The following is a 20,644-nucleotide window of genomic DNA, read 5'->3' on the forward strand; positions in this document are numbered from 1 at the left end:
TTTCTAAGTCAATTATTTCATAAGGATTTTATTAATAGATATTGGTAAACAGTACTTTGGAAATTTTAATTCAGTATTCTTATTATACCTGAGTCTTTTGTAAGCTACAGTTTTATGTACAATCTTGGACAATTTTTTTGACATACACAATTCCGAATTTGTTTATTCTCTTGGACTTTGTTCTGGCCAATACATTTTTTTAAATCTTAAAAAAACTGTGATTGTTCTAGTGGTATTTTTCTAAGTAAATGAAAACTTGTACAATGGTATTTTAAAGAATGCTCGATAAGTGCATGTCGCAAGTTAGTGTTTTTCTCATTACTTGTATGTTTATAGACAGCATGGGACTTTAATAAAATCATCCTGGAAACTTAGAGTCTAACTTTTTTTCCTTCTAAAAAATGTAAGCTGGTGTGATTTTTTTCTTGTCCTCTCCTTACATACTTGTTTTAGAGAGCCAATTTACTATTCTCTCACTGTCTTCTTTCACAATTTTCAGATTCTGTACAAACATCACTATTCTGGTGTATCTCAGTTTACTCATTTTTCAGCATCACCCTGGGCAATAAAGGCTGGAAAGGGTAATGGAATAGTTTAGAAGGGGCAACAGGCTGGCTCACACCTAAGTGCACCTTCTACGAGACCTTCAGGCACAGGTGTGCTAGTAGACTAATTTATCAGGTAATTTACAAAGTGCAAGTAAACTGACACCTGTCTCCCCACCCACCTGAACTCTCTGGATCCCTAGCTTTGATTTTTAAGAAAGTAAAGGATTAAAAGCAGACAGTTGCTAAATTCTAAAACAAGATGAAGTTTTCAAACATCCACACTATCTTGATATCAAAAGGTAAAACCCAAATTTCATTACGATTCCTCTTTCCATTTAAAACTGGAATAATACAGCACCAGAGACAGCACGGAAACCCTGGTGGCCCGGTGGTTAAGAGCTACGGCTGCTAACCAAAAGGTCGGCAGTTGGAATCCACCAGCCGCTCCGGGCAGTTCTACTCTGTCCTATAGGGTCGCTATGAGTCAGAATTGACTCGACGGCAATGGGCTTGTTTTTTTTTTTTAGAGACAGCATGGAGATTTGGTTTTAGCAATGAACTAGATTTTATTGCTCTTGGAGGGTATATACAAAGCTTCAGCAGAGTTACCAACTCTTCTGACAGAAAAAAGTAAAGACAGATGGATAAATACTTGTAGTGAAGCTTTAAAAATGTGTGAGAATGTTACATTGAGCCTTTGGACTCCAGTGCACAAAATATTACTTCATTGTATAAGCTAAAGTAGAAAGCAAGTTTGTGAATTAACTCTACCAAAGTGAAGCACGCAAAAAAAGGCCTACAATCACACGGTCTGAACCAGGATGTAAACAGTTAAATTTTCACACACGTTTTCAGGGGGCTTAGTTTGTTAACAATGATCTGTATGAAGTTAATTGTTAATGAATGCACAAAACACAAAGCAATGATTAATCAATTTCCATTTTTCTCTTCCCAACACTAAAAAGGGTAATTATACTATCTATTATTATAACTTCATGATGATTCTATCTGCTAATTAGGACATACCTTAATATTCTGCCAACTATTACTAGAAAATGTGGAAAAAACCTAGAACTATAGTTAATACTATAATAAAAACTGAAAAAAAAAAGAGGAGAAAAATTTAAAAGTACTCACTTATTATAACTTTTACTAGCCAAATCCTTATAACCCACATGCCCTCTCTGAAGTTTTCATCTGATTTTTAAAAAATAATTGTGCTTTGGTATAAAAACCTCTCAAACCCAAGACTATGAACTAACTACTGGCTTTTTTGCTATTTAAGATGAAACATTCTCTTAAGAAAATTCACTGTAAAAACTTTCATAATTCAGTGTAAAATTACTTAGTAAAAATGTACTTGTTTGATCCCAATGTCTAAAACAGGAATTTTTCACTTTTTTATTTTAAAATTTTTGATTCAAACACTTATATAGTCAACTGCAGGATTTATTAGACCTGCTCTTAGTCACTCCATAAAAAATGTCAGCACCATCTTCTCAGGCTGGTGAATCATTGTAAAAGGAAACAAAAGACCACATTTTAGAAACAAGGTCATTAAAGCCAGGAACTAAAATTACTACATAGGAGCAATACCTCTCCAAGTGGGTATCTGACTAGCAGAGTTTCGCAGGCTTCACGCACTTCTGACGCATGTGTGGAAACTAGCTGTGCTTTGCAAGAACTCAGGTACTCTGGATCCACTGGAAAGCTTGTCAAAAACACGAAATTCTTTACTAAGAGGACTAAAGAAGATGCACTATATTTAAAAATCACCATCAATTTTACTAAGATTTACAATAAAAAAAATTTACATCTCTTTTACAATAAAGAGCATTTAGATCTCACTTTTCAGGAAAATATCTTTCATTCTTAAAAAAAGAAAACTGTTGTAAACTTGTTTCTTCTACTGTCTGCTTCACTGAACATAATCTCTTCGGAAACTCCACGTCGCAGAAATAACATGCAAACTGTACATTGTTTGAAAAAGATTATGAGATGGGAAGAAAACCATGTAGGTGATGAAGGAAGAGTCAGAGCTCAAGTCTGAACTTCGCCAACAAAGGCAGATGATCTGAGGAGCTATTTTCATTGGGAAGTCCGTTTACAGTCCATAGGTCTTGTTCCGTAAGAAGTGACAGTCGAGCTAGAAGCTTCAAGCCACCAACCAAAGCTACTGCAGCTCCTATGTGAAAGAAGCACTCGTTTCGTGAAACTGTCAACAAGTTACTGTAAATTAATCAGTGTTTTCTAAACAACGATATAGAACTTGAGACCCTCTAGAAGACTAATAGGGAACTTTTTAAAAATATAACTGAAATTGTATTGAATAGGAGCCCGAGTGGTGCAGTGGTTAAGAGCTCAGCTGTTAACCAAAAGGTCCACAGTTCGAATCCACCAGCTGCTCCTTGGAAACCCTATGGGGCAGTTCTACTCTGTGCTATAGGGTCATTATGAGTTGGAATTGACTTGATGGCAACGGGTTTGCTTTTGGCTTGCAAGAGGTTTAGTTTTTTGGTTTGGTTCACTGAATAACAATCTAATTAAAATCTCAAAGGCAGCGGTTTCTGATGATTTCCCTGTTTCATGTATTTCTATTTCAAGTTCTGCAAATAATTTTTAGATAAAAACATCAATATTAACACATACTGTCAAGAGTAATTTGAGATTGACAATTACATAAGAAATTCATCTAGCAACCATTCTGTAGTTGCATGAAACCACAGCTGGCAGCAGGTTTACAAGCCACAGCTGAGTAGCAAGTTTATAAGGTGACTGGAGAATAAGTTCGTGTAACTTGGCCTCACAGAATCACGACCCACAAAAGTAGAGTCAAAGATGACACGCTCTTAATGTTGAGATTTGAGTTGCTAGTCCATGACTCTCTCCTGCCACCTAGTGAAGGTTATCAGCATGACGACTATCAGAACTTGGACATTTTGTAGCGTTGATCTGGCTGGTGGGGGAGAGTCAGCCATCTCCTGAGGGTTAACGAGGTTATCCCCAGTAAGGGGGAAAATGATCAGAAGGGGAAGGGAGAAAAGAAAATCAGCACAAGAAAAAAGGAAGAGGGGAAAAAAAGGTATAATCAGAAAAGAAAAAGCAGCTGCCCAGATAATAATTTTGGATTTCCAAATTTTTCTGAATATTTTTTGACTTCCAGTTATTTTAAACTGCATTTTCTCCTCCACTTTAAAACCTTTGGTTAATGTTTTATGCCTGATTTTCACTGAATCATACAAGGAAACATGTGTTTTCATCTTTGCTTTTTGAAAACACACTGTCACAGTACAGATTTTTCTTTGGCAAGATCTAGACTTCCAGAGTCAACGTGACAAAACTGTCTGCTGCTGGTGGCGGAAGTATGGTCCTATAATGAAGGCAGCATGCCTTAGTAAAATTTAAGCACAAAAATGGATGAAGACCCTTAACACCATTTATTCAGTTGCTGTCACAAGAAACTAAGTTCATGGCAAGTAAAACCAAAGGGTAGTAAGACAGACCTGTAACTCAGAAGATGACTGAAACTGGAGGGTAAAGCTGAGGATATAATTCTTAGGTAATAATTTGCTTTGGAGCGTTTCATAGACTCCCTCATCCTGTGTGGCTCATTAACTGATTAAAATATACTACCAACCTGCCAATTTGAAAATAAAAATCTAGAACTTTAACTAGAAGTCGAGCTGATTTTCTCAATCTCAGCCTTGACAATCTAGCTACTATGCTATAGGAGCCCTGGTGGTACACACAGTTGAAGTGCTGGGCTGCTAACTGAAAGGTTGGTGGTTCAAACTTGCCCAGTGGCTCCAGGGGATAAAGACCTGGTGATCTTCTGGGAAGATTACAGCCTAGAAAACCTGATGGGACAGTTCTGCTCCCTCACGGGGTCACTGAGTTAGAATCGACGCGACAGCACCTAACAGCAGTGCTAGCTAGCAGGATATACCTGGCTCCTCAGCAACGCCCTCCTTGTCTGCAGAGTAGAAAATATAATCCACGGTTATGGCACTTCGGGAATGACAAGTGGTCACTTCTGGGATCCCAGTGTCAGGAAAGTAATGTGAATAAACAGATGACAAGCTGAAATGGTGCTGTAAATTTGAAGATAATCTAAATTGAAAAGAAAAAATGTTTAGCCTTCATTGAGTTTCATGATTTCTATAGTTTCTCCTATTTAAAGTCCTTTTTCATTTAATTTCCAAACTAAGGCCAGCCATTAGGACAAGCTTTATTTAAACAGAACGTGTAATAATTTGACATTGATATATGAATGTGATATATTCAAATATACGATCATCACATGTGATGAAGTTCAAAATCCATTAACAACAAAGCTATAGTACACGTCAGGGAAAAAGCCTGACAATGAACATACTGATGAGATCCTTTATGAATGACAACACGCCTGAGACCTCCACATGCTGCTGAACACGCATTCTAAAACAATTTCCCACATTTTTATGCAAATAACGCACACCTTCTATGTGGGCCAGCCTCTCCCTCCCGCTGTCAGGTATTTTCACAAGCACTGTTATGCCACTTTTTTTTTTAACATGTTGTTGTAAAAAAAATTAGCATAGCATGCTTATGAAAATACCTTGGAGGTAGAAGGCATGTGTTATCTGCATAAAAATATGGTATATATTTCTGTTGTGTTTTTAAGAAAGAAAAACAAAATGGCCTTCAGAAATTCAATTTGGAACCCACCAGACTTTTGGTGTCAGAGGGGCCATATTTTTCTATACCTATTCTTGTAACATGTCATTGTGTGCCACTGAGTCGATTCCAACTCACAGCGACCCCGTATGACAGTAGAAATGCACCATAGGGTTTCCAAGGCTGTAATCTTTACAGATGCAGGCAGCCGTATCTTTCTCCTGCGGAGCAGCTGGTGGGTTCAAACCACCAGCCTTTCCATTAGCAGCTGAGCACTTAACCACTGCACCACCTGGGCTCCTGTGACAACATTAGAGATATTTTGTACTGCATCTTTAAATAGGCTGGTTTACATTTACCCCGTACTCACTGTAAGCCACTATGAGCTGGAATCAACTCAATGGCAATGGGTTTGTTTTTTTTTTTTGGTTTATAAACATACGTGATGTTACGGGTAAAGGGTTTAAAAACCATTTCCAGTTAACACACCATAACTTGAAGGATCTTATATGTCATGAAGGAAAACAAAATTTGATTAAAAAAATTTTTTTTTAATTCATCCAACATTTACGAAGTATCTGCTAAGTTCTGGGAACTTTCTCCAGTGCTAAGGATACACAGATAAAGATGCTTGCCTTGGTTTTAAAGAGCTCATGTGACAACGAACAAAGGTAATTCCTTAAGTGTCATCCAAGTTTTAGGAACTTCTTTATAGGTAAGGGCTTTACAATTACCATTAAATGTAAAGGTAATACACCTATTTCCCACCATCTCGTTATCTGACATTTCACATTTAGGACAACAGTAGAAAATCTATTTGACTATTTTGCACATTAACAAGGCAGCGGGCATGGCAGCAATGGCTGCAGAGTGCCCCTTTCCTTGAGGAGGGTCTCCCCCACCCTTCAGGAGGGTGTGCAGGCAGCCTCCAGGAAGCTGGGCCACGCTGCCCTGTACCCTCGCTCCCTCCTGCCAGCAGGGCACTGCATCCAGCTGCCACACCAAGCCAGTCTCCTCTGTGGCCACGGCCTCCAGGCAGACACTCAGGCGGCACCAAGCCAGCGGGCAACTGTTCTGGGTTCCCAGTTCCCACATGGCCTAAGGCCCCTGCAGCTCAAAACTGCTGTCAGGTGGGAAGGGAGGGAAAAAAGAGGCATCGGAGAGGGTGTTTGGAAAAAATCAGCTCGAGTTTAATGACATGCCAAAGTGAACCAAACTGGGCCTGAGGCCTCCAGCTCAGTTGGTTTGGGTGTGTGGCCAGGCTCCGAGCGCCCTCGCAGGAAGCCGAGATGCTCTGGAGAGCAGAGCAGGCTCCAAGATGGCAAACACGGGGCTTGCAAGGCTGGGAGTGGAGCCCTGGAGGCGGCTCTGTGAGGGAAGCTCTGAGCCAGCACAGGAGGAAGGTGAAGTGGTTAAGCCGTGGGCCCTCCAGTCGCACGGCCCAGCTTTATCCAGCTTTGTTTCCTCCAAGCCTCCCTCTCCGCAGAGGAAATAATCCATAACTGGACTCGTCACAGTGATGACCACACCAGTAAATCTGTTACTATTTCTATGATTTTATTTTCAAAATAAAAAATATCGGAAAAATGGATGGTCTGAAAACTGAAGAACTGCTGACTGTCACATTTAACGACCTGGTCTTTGGAACCTAACCATGTTGATAAGTAAGGAATAAGTGTATAGATCTGTAAACTATTTATCTGATTTTCATTTTACAGATATAATCTATACATATAAAACACACTACCGAAAACTATCTTATACCCCATTCGATTATAGAAAGATTTAAGATTTACTTAAAACTAAGTATTTGTTAGCCTTCTTTATTATTCTAGCTCAGGGAAGTTTTTGCTATATTTGAAAAGTTCAATCATAAATTTTTAAATGTTAAAAAAAATTGCCCCCTTTCTTATTAGGTTATTATTTATAAGACAATCTTTTCTCAAAACAATTAAGGTATATAAACTAAGATGGGAAGGAAAGCAGATAAAATGAATGAGAGTTGTCTCTAACTTATTTCCTAAATATAAATGTTAAAACAAAAATCAGAACTATAAAAGAGCCAGGATATTTAAAAAAATCAAGGCATTTCAGGAATCCCCCAAAGAGACGAACTTCAAGTCTCCATCCGGTTGCACTGAACACATCCTCTTCTCAACCACAGCCCCAGGCACTGATGCTTCGCTAACAGTGAGAAATCTGCGCATCTCCAGGCCTGCACCTCCTACGAACTTCCCTTGCAGTTGAAGAGAGAAGTGAAAATGTGCTTTTCTACTGGCATATTCTTTTTTTGGATCAAGTCTCCTATAAACTGTTCTGAGGATCTAAAGATCCTCTTGAAATCTGGATGAAAATTTTTTTATGATCTCGACCTTTGTTTAATTAAAAATATGATGGCAATAAATTTCAAAGTGTACTAGCTGTCTAATTCTTTTTAATAACATTGCTTAAACACTTCCTATGTGTCAAACATTGTGCTTTACGTATTTTGTCTCATATAATCCTCACAGCAGCCCAAATTACACATAAGGAAACTGAGCCTCAGACAGAAATTCTTGCTCAGGATCACACAGCTATAAAGTTGCAGAGTCAGGATTAGAATTCAGGTCTATCTGATTGAAGAACAAGCATTCTTTACCAGCACAGAATATAATCATTTTCTTCCTTCTTTTATCCAAGTGATTTCTGAGAAACACATTTTTTAACTCAACTGAAGTTAGCAAACATCTACCACTGTTTTCCAGAACTTACTTTTCAGTTGTCACCATGACGTCTGTTTTCTCAAGCTGTGTCTGTGTCAGGCTGTCATCTGTAAAAACAAAAAGGCATCTATTAATACTGGTGATGTATGGTTTTGCCCTAGTGTGCCTTAACATGGTCTCTTACTGTAGAGATAGGACTCAGGACAAGTGTGGTTCAGACAGATGCCAAGTTGCACATTGCATCCTGACATCCACATGCTCCAAAATTAAGAGCAAAAATAAAACGCAAACATTTCCAAAGCAACATGCAAATAATTCATCAGGGATAATTTTGGAAGTTCAACTTAAAAAAGGTTAATTTAGAGCTTTAAAAAAAAAGGAATAAGGAAATAACCATATATATATACAAATATTCATCTCTGAGATGTTACCCCTTTAAAAATATAATGTCTTCAAAGGGACCACTATTAGTGAGAAGGCAGCCAAAGTGTACTGCAAACACTTACCTGTCTTTTCTACTTTTGGTACCTGCTGTACCTCATACACACAGTTCTGTGAGATACCTAGGTTTGGGGGCCAAATTGGAATAGATAAAATTCTTTGTCCCCGTGAAGACTGTTCCTGGCCAGATACCTAAACAAAATTTCAACAGGTATCTTAAGTGAATAGATTTTAAAGAGTTTATGTATTGAAAAGCTTGTCTTAAATAAAAGGTCTTCCAAGTATGATAAATACTACCCTTTATTCATTGTACTAAGTGATTATGTAAGCTCGTAACATAAAATCTCGTTCCGATACAGTTCAGAGCGTACTCACCTTTTCCACGAAGAGGACAACCTCTCCTACGTGTTTTTCTCTACTCTGGGCGCCCCGATCATCTATTAGCTCTGGACTAATGCTGCTCTTCCCTTTTGCTTCCTGCAGTATCCACGGCCAACCCACTGCCATCGAGTTGATTCCAACTCACAGTGACCCTATGGGACAGAGGAGAACTGCTCCACAGGGCTTCCAAGGCTGTAATCTTTATGGGTCACCATGAGTAGGAATCTTTACAGAAGCAGACTGCCACTTCTTTTTCCCAAGGACTGGTTGGTGGGTTCGAACTGCCAACTTTTCAGTTAGCAGCTGAGCGCTTAACCACTGTGCTACCAGGGCTCCTAAAAAAAAAAAAATCCTACTAGCTCCTATTATATAAAATACTAAGAGAAACTAACTCCTATAAAATTTGTAACTATCACTCAGAATTCCAGTGGTGAAGAGCTTATTTTGGTTAAATACAGATAATCAAATGATCTAAATAAGGGGAGGAAACCACAATAAAAAAAAAGATAAAGAAAATTTATGTAATAGGTATTTACTGTTTCAAAAAAAAAATTAAAGCATTATTTTATTGCCAACATCCAGCATTCGAAATTCTGTTCTGCTACACTGTCAGTGGCCCCATATCTGTGAAGAAGCCATGTCTTTCAATTATCTTCTCTCCCATTTGAAGTTTTTTTTTTTTTTTGCTGTCTGCTATTCCTCCAAACATACAACTACTTACTAGTAGTTGTGGAAAATCATTACAGCTTGGTGAGTTGCAGCTCCTGGACCAGCTGAAGTTTGTGAACAGCTGCACAACATTACAACAAACAAAGCAAATAAGTCTATCCACTAGTACTGAAGGAGCGAGTACTTACCTTTCCTATGGCAAGTCCTTCATAATTCAATTTTCCTTCTTTTATAAAACTATAGAGTGGAGAACCAGGAACGGAATTAAAATCACCACACATGACAATAGGGCAGAAGCTACCATCTTTCTGATGGGCAACACTGGAGATCTCTGCCAGCAGCATTGCCAGCTGAGTCAGCTTAATGTCCCCCCGCCGAGGATTATACAACAGATGTGTGTTAGCTACACAGATTGCGGGAGAGGCAGCACATGGAACTTTGGGCTGCAAGAGCAACACTAATCCAACGTTGTCTCTGTCCAACAGAGGAATATCAGGGCGGTAGAACTCCACTGGGTTCACCGACAAGAGCGAAAATTTGGAATGTTTAAAGCAAACGGCACAGCCATCAGGCTTCCTTCCTGTCCGCATCTTGTATTCACAGTGATAACCTATAAAAAACAAATGAAATTAAGAGACTGTTATTTCATTTATTCATACATATATACACACATATATATGTGTGTGTGTGTATATATATATATATACACACGTGTATGTCAAAACACCGCTCTCCTAATGTGTCTGCCAAAGCATATTCTGTGAAACATTAGTTATGCAGATGTTAAAACACCTGGGACAAACTTCTCAGACTTCAGTGTGCGTTATCACTCTCCCATTCCCATTCTAATAAAAGCAGAGTCACGACAACGGCAGCAACGTCGTACGTCTACCCGTCTCCTCACCCTCCGCCCCCATCTCCCGGATCTTTTCTGCGTGTAGCTCTTCCCCACTCACGCCACTCCAACCTCAGGGCCTCTCCCCTTGCCACCTCCACCACCTGGAATGCTCTAGGTATGGCCTGCTCCATCACCTCCTTCAAGGCCACTCAAATGTCACCTCTGCTGAATCTTTATCTGATTCTTTTTGTTTAAACCTTCCCTATTCTTGCTTTTCTCCAGAAAACTATCACGATAATGTATGATTTGCTTATTTATTTTATTGTCAGCCTTTCTCCAATGTAACACGTGCTCTACAAGGGCAGAGTTTTATGTTCTGCTCACTGCTGCGCCCCCACTGCCTAGCACAGAGCATGCCATATAGAAGGTGCTCAGACGTGTGCTGAATGAGCAAATAAGGCACAAAGCAGGCAGCACTTCTCAAACTTATGTGACCCCAAATAACCTATTTTCAAAATAATCCGTTTTCCACAACAGGTTTTTAGCTTCTATCCATTAGGCACTGGTAGACGCTGATGCTAAAACAGGTTAACTAGACAGAATGGTCCCTGATCTAATGGAGTTGAGAATCTCAGAGGCCTAGTGGCGGGCAGAACAACTCCTAGGAAAGGAAGATACTGAGAGTTCCTTACACACCTTTCTTTCCATTTGAACTATAATTATGTACCAACACAACAGTTTCCACTTGAAATACTTTCATCTTTTCCTGACCTTTTAGAACAGGTATGAAGTTTTCAATTAAGATTTTTTTGGCCCAAATATGCCACAAAATCTGTTAGCAAGTTATGCTTTAATATGCATACATCTTTGAAAGTAAATTTGGCTAAAATAAAAATTACGTTGTACCCAGTGATTCCAAACTTGGCCTGATCTCTGTTCCATAATGATCTTCTTGAACTTCTTGCAAACAGAGTACCTTGGAAGACAAAAATGACTTGAATTAAAATATAAATAGACATGCAGATATGAATTTTTTGGTGCTTTCACCTTTAAAAATAGGCTTCTAAAATTTCAAATCTGATGAGAGCTGAAATAAGAGACTTGTAATCCTTTTTTCTTATTACTTACAGAGCTATCAAACTCATGTTTCCAAACTTGATAGCTCTGAAAACCCCGGCCTTCAACGACATGAAGCTCTCTTACTGTCCAAAATCAGTATTTTCCAAAGGAAATATTTTTATTTGCCAGCGTATTTTCCCCAAATTTACAAGCTCATTAGCACAAAATCCTTCAGGTCCTTCCTTAAGATGTTGGTTTCTCTGCATGCCACCATCTAGATTAAATCTTTACGTGAATTATTAAATATAAATTTCAAACCAAAGGAACTACTGAGTACTTAACGTTTCCAGTTCCTATCTCAAAACTGAGTAATACTTAAAACTTCCTGGATTCTTTTTGAAAAGTTAGATGATGACTGATACCAACAGCCATTTGCAAATGATTCCCTGGAAGTCGTGATGCTTTGTTCAGCCTTGTTCCATCACTACTGCTCAACACCTTTCCTTCTTACCCCACAAACAAAAAGGTTAAATCGCTTAGTTCACAAATGTACAAACGAAACATCTAGAATTTTAACGATATTTTGCACTTACATCTGCGTCGAAGTGTTTAATTTCTCTCAGGATATTGGGAAATCTGAAGCTCCAGTGTAATAGTGGCCGCCGGCAGTGTCTGTAGAGGTGTGAATTGTCTTCCAATAAATCTTGTGAAAGTATATTATAGGATACTACTGAGAAGTCAAAGTTGTTCTCACTGTCTTCACATTTGGGGTCGACATTTTTCTCTCCTAGGATCTTCGTGTTTTCTTTATTATGGTTAGATAGATATTCCCAGTGCCGTTCTATTGTGCCTGTCAAAATATATTGGACAAAATAGAAAGAATTAATTTTAAAAAGACCACGTATTCTCCTACATATAAATACTTCCTTGCCTTTAAAAAATTCTAATAGGCAATGAATAGAAATTTCTTCCTTAGGAAATGGCAATATAGCATTTAATAACTAGAAATTCATCAAATTTGTTACACAGGTGCAAAAATGATATACTGACAGAACAGGAGGAACAAAACAGGCTTACAAGGATATAGCGAGTCATTCTGGAGGCTGAGAGTATATGCCAACAAAACACAAAGCGATGGTGCTTTCCTACTTCTTTACGATTAAGAAGCAGCTCTGCCAGACCTGGTTAGCAACTTTATAATCATGATAATATATCTTATGTCACAGTTGGCTTTTCAATAAAATAATTTCCCATCATATTTAATCCCTACTAGTAAGATCATCAAATGATTAACTAGGTTCCAGAATCAACTCTTAGCTTAGGATTCTGGTTTAGATATAAACGAAGAGTATATAATGACAATCTGTGGAAGCAGTTACTGTCTAAAACACTAACGTGGAACAATGCAAATAAAATGAACAAAAGGAATCTGTTGCACACCAAAGTAAAAGTTAAACGTGATACAGAATGCTAGTACATGATAACAGCTGGTTGACTGACCTAGCATGCAACAACCAGCAATGTGTGATACTTTATATTCTGCAAAGACATTATGTGCCCTGCAAAAGTGATGAAAAGACAATCAAAAGGATAAGAACTTTGCAATTATAGGCAGTCCTCAATTTAGAAATGACCACCACATTTTTAACATACATATATATGGAAACCTTGGTGGTGTGTGGTTAAGAGTTCAGCTGCTAACCAAAAGGTCGGCAGTTCAAATCCACCAGGCGCTCCTTGGAAACCCAACAGGGCAGTTCTACTCTGTCCTGTAGGGTCGCTATGAGTCCAAACGGACCCGATGGCAATGGGTTTTTATATACATACATACATACATACATATATACATATATATATAATTTTTCCCCCCTCCACCTTCAATCTTCTCCCTTTTACTCCACCATGGAAAGACATGGACTTTAAAAAAGGCAGGTTTTAGAGAATCTATGGGCTTAAAAAATTCCTGGGTGGAACAAATGGTTAAGTGCTCAAGTAACCAAAAGGCTGGCAGTTCAAGCCCAACCAGAGGTATCTCAGAAGAAAAGCCTGGCGATCTGCTTCTGAAAGGTAGCCTTGAAAACACTATGCAGTACAGTTCTACTCCGTAAAGGGTTGCCCTGAGTCCCAACTGACTCAACAACTGGTTTTACTGCTGTATGAGCTTAAAAGAAGAGGAAAACAAGAAAAGGGGAGAAGGTAGGGAAACGGATCTGGTGGGCAGTCTATACAGAAAATCTCAGCCTCAGGGTACGTCCCTCCATCCTGCGGGAATTGTTCACTGCCTGGGTTACAGCCCCTAAAGTTTCCATCAGTTAAAAACTGGGGTTAAAATATTCTATACGTTTGTACATGGGGAGAAAAGACTGAAAGGAAATACTCTGGTATTTTAAAAGTAGTTATCTCTGAGTGGTAGAACTGTGGAAGGTTTTTCCAAATGTATATTTACAATCAGAATATCAATACAGTGTACATAAAAATGCAAATAAAAATACCTTCTAGTAAACTGATCGGACTGCTTTCCTCAATATCTAAGTGGCTGATGCCAGCTGCACCAAGGATAGTGAAATTTGGACCAGAAAAGAGAAGAGGAAGAAAATTTTTAATGAATAGTAAGGTCTGGGCTGGACAAGGGAGAGAGAAGACTATGAAGGTACTGGGAGTCTGACGAGAAAGGCGAAGAAAAGGTAGAAAGAAACAAACGTAAAATAAACAAAAACTTTCAACTATTTCAAAATTTTGCTTGGAGCTTGTCCTATTCCCAAGAGCGGATAGGAAACTAACTCCTTCCCTGTCCTTTACTGAAGAATCTCACCAGAAAGGCCCCAAACTAAGGCTATCTGTACTAGCTGATAGAGCCACTTTGAGATTTAGAACATAGTTTCCCTGGAGGAAACATAACTGATTATCAACAAGTTTCTAGAACACAATTTATTCATAAATTGGGGACTGTCTATAAGGCTTTAGCTGCAAATCAAAAAGTCCTCATACGTATACAACATAATCATGCAAACAAAATGTTAACCTATCATCACAAATAGCACTATATTGGTGTCATCACCACTTTAAAACATGAAAGATGAAGGTCTGAAAACCTTATTCGTATTTTCTTACAAAATATAGTATATGTAAGGGCATACACATGCATTAGTATTTTTATAGTCCTGGCAATTAAGAGTTTATAAACCAACTTTTTTCCCTATTCCACTTTTTAAATAGCTGGGACTACAAGGTTCTCTAATTAAAACAGTGGCTTTCAAACTTCCAGGGCTTGTAGGGCCCTTCAGCATCACTTTTCATGTCATTAAATACCAATTCACAGACAGCTGGGGCTGGGATGACAGGGTGAACACGCATTTTGTCCTGACCACATTGTTCTTAGTAAACTTATAGAAATGTCTTCAAATGTTAGGGTTCCATGAAGACAATTTGAAAACCACTGGTAGGGTGGACAGTCTCTGGTCTTCATATATTTCACAATATAAATTCACACCACAAAAGCTTATATACCTTCCATGTCAAGAGGCACAAGGTGATCACAGCAGAGAAGACAGATGAATCAAAGAAAGTGAGCATAGGCCTGATTGGGTTTCTAGGGTGCCTAATTAAAAAGTCATAATTGTGTCACATAAATCCTTCAAATACCACTTGAAAGTGATAGGCAAGTTAGCAATGCTGTTCTCTTGATTGAAAAGTATTAGTGAAATATCGGAAGTCACAACTATGGTTAACGGAGAGCACTTTCCTTATTCACATCACCTAGGAAGAATGGACATATAAAGAGTCAGATTGCAGTCAAGGCTTATCAGTATGTAAACTTAACTCCCATCCACTAAAGGGAAAACAACTTTCTGAGTACCTACTGTGAAGCCCACAGGGTGTCAGGCAGATCTCATTTCGCCCTCAACAGGCTTTCACCTAGGTATTTACATTAGGAAACCATGGAGCAAGAGGTTAAGTCACCTAAGTTCAAACAATTATGGTGGTGCTGAGGTGAGAGCAGTCCTGAGCCCATGCTCATGCAAAGCTCCACGTGAGCACACACCAGGTTTACAAAAGGCTAAGGAGTGTGCTGACCTGATGAACAGCAAACACACAAATGAAGAGCAGCGATGTCGTCATACGGCCTCAGGTTTAGACTATGGATTACTCTCAGAAACCTAGTGTTAATGACTCTAAATATACCTTACGTTCATTCAAACAAATATTTCTTGTTTATCTACTTAAAGTCCCTGGGTGGTGCAATTATGTGATGGGATTAAGTAGTACCACACAAATAGATTTTCACTTTTGGGTGCTTAGAATTTCTACTTAAATGTGTTTGTTTTTTCTAAGTAGGTGCTTTTCTAACCCTGTAGCAATAAATTATACGTTTATGTGAACAGCAGTTAAGCCAGTGAGACTGGAACCAGGCGGAAGCCTATACACATGGGCTACTCTCTGATAAAAAAGGCAGAACCCTCCTGAAGACCAGTAACTAACACATCTAACTCCTCTAGCTCTGACGTCCAGATGAGACTCACTGACTGCCTTCCTTCACCAAAAGGACGTATCCGCTCCCTGCAGGTGAACACCCACACTGCCTACTTGCAAACACCTTCAGGGAAGTTACTTTCCCTGAAAACTATAGCTCAGTAAGAAAAACAATTCCAAATTCTACTTAGAAAATTCATTTACACTTTCTGTGGGATAGAGGGGAAACCCTGGTGGTGCCGTGGTTAAGTGCTATGGCTGCTAACCAAAACGTCAGCAGTTCAAATCTACCAGGCGTTCCTTGAAAACTCTATGGGACAGTTCTATTCCGTCCTATAGGGTCACTATGAGTCGGAATGAACTCAACAGCAATGGGTGTGGTTTTTGTTTTTGGTGGGATAGAGAGCTGGCAGGAGAGAGGGAGTCTAATGAATTGTTTAGAGTAAAAAGAATATGAGGAGAATAGAAGGAATCAACACATTCCGAAAAAAACTTTCTCAAACTTAAACGCAACGTAGTTCCCTTTTAAAAGGTAAAATAAGACCCCACTTTGAGAAATACTGACTTGAGAAACTAAAATCTTATTCAGTAAGAAAATATCTTTCATTTATGATTGTTTTTATTTTAAAAAAGGTTCTTACCTAATGCTTTTTTAAAAAGCTAGCACTGAAAATGAAAACAGAGGATTGAATTCTCATGTAGATCTGTGTGACTCTGGGATTCATCCACCAATTTCTAGGAAGTCTAAGGACCTTAGTTTCAAAAACACTGGGTTTGAAAACGATTCTTAAACTTGCTATTTTTAATCCATTTCTCCATTCTTTCCCAACTTTATTCTACTGTAGCATCACTTCTACTATTTTTACTGCTGAAAATATACAATTAATTCAAAAGAAAAAGACTTCATTTAAAACAGAATTTTTTTTTTTTCCTAATAGAAAACTACTGGCTAAAAATAAACACCAAACATCTCTAAAATATGCAGCAGGTTTTCTTAAGGAAAGTTTCAACTTAGTCCATCACTTATGTCTATTTCTGCACCAAGACAAACATCACCTTTACCTTGGTGTTTTCTTCGTTTTGACGAAGGCTCATCTCCCTCAGAGCTCATGCTGTAACTAGAGAGATGAATCAAAGATGTCTGGCTCAGGTGCTCGGGTCTCCAGTGCAAGTACTGAAACTGAGTTCTAGACTCAAACAAACAAGCTGGTCTCCAATGTAGTGAAAAATGCCTAGTACTGAAGTATGGATACGGAGCACGAGAATAATGTCCAGGCCACCTCATACAACTAGAGATATGTCTGTCCCAGCAACACCTCTGCAGATCCTCCCACGGTGTGGTCCAGTCTCTGCCCAGACTCCTCGGGCGATGTGGTAACATGGGGCATCTACAAGAAATAAATACACTCTTTGAGGCACCACCTTCTGTTCTGCTATAATACATACACTCTAAATCTCATCTTCCTCAAGGGAAGATAACGTCATTTGAAATTTGCCTTCTAAATCTGTGAAGGATGGCCGAAAAACATCCAAGGTTTAACTATTAGTAGTATCTCAATACTCTCTTAAACAATCATGAATGGTATTCTAAATACTTAACCTAGGATGCCACCGAGGCTCCCCAAACACCACACACCCTTCAAAAAGCCCACAATTCAACTGAGAGATAAATCAACCATCAAACCTGATGTTCAAAGTAGCTTTCTAGCACCTAGTAAAACTCAATGGAAAATAAAATCCACAACATAATACTTACAGAACACATCTGACTACAGTTACAGCGAATCTGTACTACAACTTGGGTTTGTGGTAAAAACACATCTGAACAGTTTTAATACCAAGGCTGGATTTTCCAAACATATGTATACCCAAAAAAACAAGTGCCCATCACAACATCACAAAAGTACTTCCTCTTGCTAATCAGTGGGTGGATAATTTATTTTCCTATACTTTATAAAACAAATAAAAACACGTTTCCCCTTGGAGGAAAAGAAAGGGAATAGAGATGACTTAGTAGGAATTCACCAACACTCTAAATCCAACAGCACCAGTTCAACCCATCATCCAAAATACCTTCAAAGTAGTGCTAACAAACTCCCTGAAGAAACAACACAACAAAGCACCACATTCTTCACACCATGCAGTCCTCCTCTGGCAAAATGCTAGGGTTCAAACACTTCTAGCCGTCCCTCCAGGATTCATTAAAGGTGCGTCTCCAAGACAGTGTCAGTAACGTCCACTTTCAGTACTACAGGAATTTTACTAAGTTGCACTTACTGTTATTTGATTTTCATGTTAACATTTAAAATTCTTTTTATATATTTTTGCAGTCCATGCATTCTCAAACTGTTCTCTAAATTAAGCTGTAAATCTTCGAAGGTGATACATGCGCAGTCTTCCCTGCTTTTAAAAGACAACTTTAAAAGCCATAGAGATTTGGGCACCTGCTCTATCCTAATAAGCCACTGTATTGAAATAAAATGCTTCTACTCCAACACTTTTTCTCAACATTTGTTGTCGTTTATACAGATGTCATTTTCTCTTACAACAACGAACTTCTTCAAGGTTAGACTCTTCCTATTCGTCTTAATCCCAGTCTCTTCCCAAGCACCTAGCACAGGTCTGGCTCAGGGTTAGAGTCTTCCTATTCGTCTTAATCCCAGTCTCTTCCCAAGCACCCAGCACAGGGTTAGAGTCTTCCTATCCATCTTAATCCCAGTCTCTTCCCAAGCACCTAGCACAGGTCTGGCTCAGGGTTAGAGTCTTCCTATTCGTCTTAATCCCGGTCTCTTCCCAAGCACCTAGCACAGGTCTGGCTCAGGGTTAGAGTCTTCCTATTCATTTTAATCCCAGTCTCTTCCCAAGCACCTAGCACAGGTCTGGCTCAGGGTTAGAGTCTTCCTATTCGTCTTAATCCCGGTCTCTTCCCAAGCACCTAGCACAGGTCTGGCTCAGGGTTAGAGTCTTCCTATTGGTCTTAATCCCAGTCTCTTCCCAAGCACCTAGCACAGGTCTGGCTCAGGGTTAGAGTCTTCCTATTCGTCTTAATCCTGCTCTCTTCCCAAGCACCCAGCACAGGGTTAGAGTCTTCCTATTCGTCTTAGTCTCTTCCCAAGCACCTAGCACAGGTCTGGCTCAGGGTTAGAGTCCTCCTATTCGTCTTAATCCCAGTCTCTTCCCAAGCATCTAGCACAGGTCTGGCTCAGGGTTAGAGTCTTCCTATTGGTCTTAATCCCCGTCTCTTCCCAAGCACCTAGCACAGGTCTGGCTCAGGGTTAGAGTCTTCCTATTGGTCTTAATCCCAGTCTCTTCCCAAGCACCTAGCACAGGTCTGGCTCAGGGTTAGAGTCTTCCTATTCGTCTTAATCCCAGTCTCTTCCCAAGCACCTAGCACAGGTTTGGCACACGGCCAATACTCAGGAAACACAGTTGAATCTAATTACCATGAAGCCCCAGGCTTACAAGAGTTAAAAGCAGCTCCCCAAGACTTTGTGATATTATTTTTAGTTTTAGTATGGTACAACAGCTGGTTTTATACGGTACACAAACCTTTCGATTTTTAATATCTAAGAATTTATTTTAAAGTGTATCAGGTAGAAAAAAATCGTAACCAGTACATCAAACTCAAGATTTCGCAGATACAGCTTAGAGCAGCGTTTACGTGAGTAGCACCTATTTAAGCGCTTTTTTTAACTGAGTAAATTTAAAGAAAAATTTCCAGTAAGTACTAACAGTACAGGTGGAGCGAGAATTTGGTACTGATCGGAAAGGCGGGCATTAACAGAGACTGAAGTTGGAGAGACTCGAACACACCAACAAACGCGCGCTGCCCGCGGGGTTGGGCCGGCCGGGGCCGCAGCCTGTCAGCCGGGCCCCGAGGTCGGTCAGCCGGTCGGCCGGGCCCCGAGGTCGGTCAGCCGGTCAGCCGGGCCCCACGGTCGGTCAGCCGGTCAGCCGGGCCCCACAGCCGGTCAGCCGGGGCCTCAGCCGGTCAGCAGGGCCCCACAGCCTGTCAGCCGGGCCCCGAGGTCGGTCAGCCGGTCAGCAGGGCCCCACAGCCTGTCAGCCGAGCCCCGAGGTCGGTCGGCCGGGCCCCACAGCCGGTCAGCCGGTCAGCAGGGCCCCACAGCCGGTCAGCCGGGGCCTCAGCCGGTCAGCAGGGCCCCGAGGCCCCTCAGCCGGGCCCAGAGCTGCGGCCGGGGAGGAGCCGCGGCCGGAGGCGGAGACTGGCACCGGCTGGGCTGGGGAAGGGGGCCGGGGTGGTGCCGGGCCGGCGTCCAGGCCGCGCCCGGGGTACTTATCCCGCAGGTCCCCGAGGCTCGTCCCAGCGACGGCACCGCCCGCCCTGCCCGCCTTCCGCCCACCGCCCCGCCTCAGGCGGGCCCCAGAGCCGCCCTCCCGTCTCCCCGCCCCTCCGGCCGCAGCCCCACTGACCGGCCTCGCCCCACCGCACAGCGGCCGTAGCCCCTCCTCACACAGCGCCACGCTTCCATCCTCCCGCGGGGCCCGGCCTCAGGCGCGCCTCAGACTCAGCGGCTGAGGGCACCGGAGAGGCCCCATTGCCGCGCGTCCGACACCCAGCCCAGCTGCAAGGCATGCCGGGAAGCCCGGCTCGCCGGCCGCCAAGCCCCCATCTTGCGCGGCGAGATCACGGAATTGCCGTAACCGCGCATCCTTCTCAGTGAGCATGCGCAGAGCGTGTGACCCGGGACAGCCATTTCGGGATAGGGCAAAGTAGCGCTCTCCGCCTTGAGGAGAGAGGTGAGCTAAACAACTTTTTCAAGGCTTACGGGCAGATACAATGTGCTTACTGTATGAGAAGAAGAAGAAAAAAAAAAAAAAAAACACCCATTGAGACAGGAAGAAAACAAATTATTTTA

The 20,644-nt window shown here is 40.8% G+C and overlaps 1 protein-coding gene across 4 annotated transcripts; it reads right to left on the bottom strand.

Moving 5' to 3' along the window:
• ANGEL2 (angel homolog 2) lies at positions 1-20,403 on the bottom strand. Of its 4 annotated transcripts, none has more exons than XM_049868357.1 (9): positions 19,578-20,132; positions 16,827-17,152; positions 11,888-12,144; positions 11,142-11,211; positions 9,586-10,007; positions 8,413-8,539; positions 7,956-8,013; positions 4,495-4,658; positions 2-2,733 (listed from the first exon to the last, which is right to left on the bottom strand). In XM_049868357.1, the coding sequence occupies exons 2-9, from the start codon at positions 17,143-17,145 to the stop codon at positions 2,582-2,584; spliced, it is 1,569 nt and encodes a 522-aa protein (XP_049724314.1). In that variant the 5' UTR covers positions 17,146-17,152; positions 19,578-20,132; the 3' UTR covers positions 2-2,581. The 4 variants fall into 4 exon arrangements, with proteins under 4 accessions (XP_049724315.1, XP_049724314.1, XP_049724313.1 ...); XM_049868356.1 differs by lacking the exon at positions 19,578-20,132 and adding an exon at positions 20,199-20,403 and having other exon boundaries at positions 3-2,733; XM_049868358.1 differs by lacking the exons at positions 16,827-17,152; positions 19,578-20,132 and adding an exon at positions 14,802-15,320 and having other exon boundaries at positions 1-2,733.
• Between the last annotated feature and the right edge of the window lie 241 nt (positions 20,404-20,644).

Source organism: Elephas maximus, chromosome 24, assembly GCF_024166365.1.
Source record: "Elephas maximus indicus isolate mEleMax1 chromosome 24, mEleMax1 primary haplotype, whole genome shotgun sequence".
NCBI classification, from domain to species: Eukaryota; Metazoa; Chordata; class Mammalia; order Proboscidea; family Elephantidae; genus Elephas; species Elephas maximus.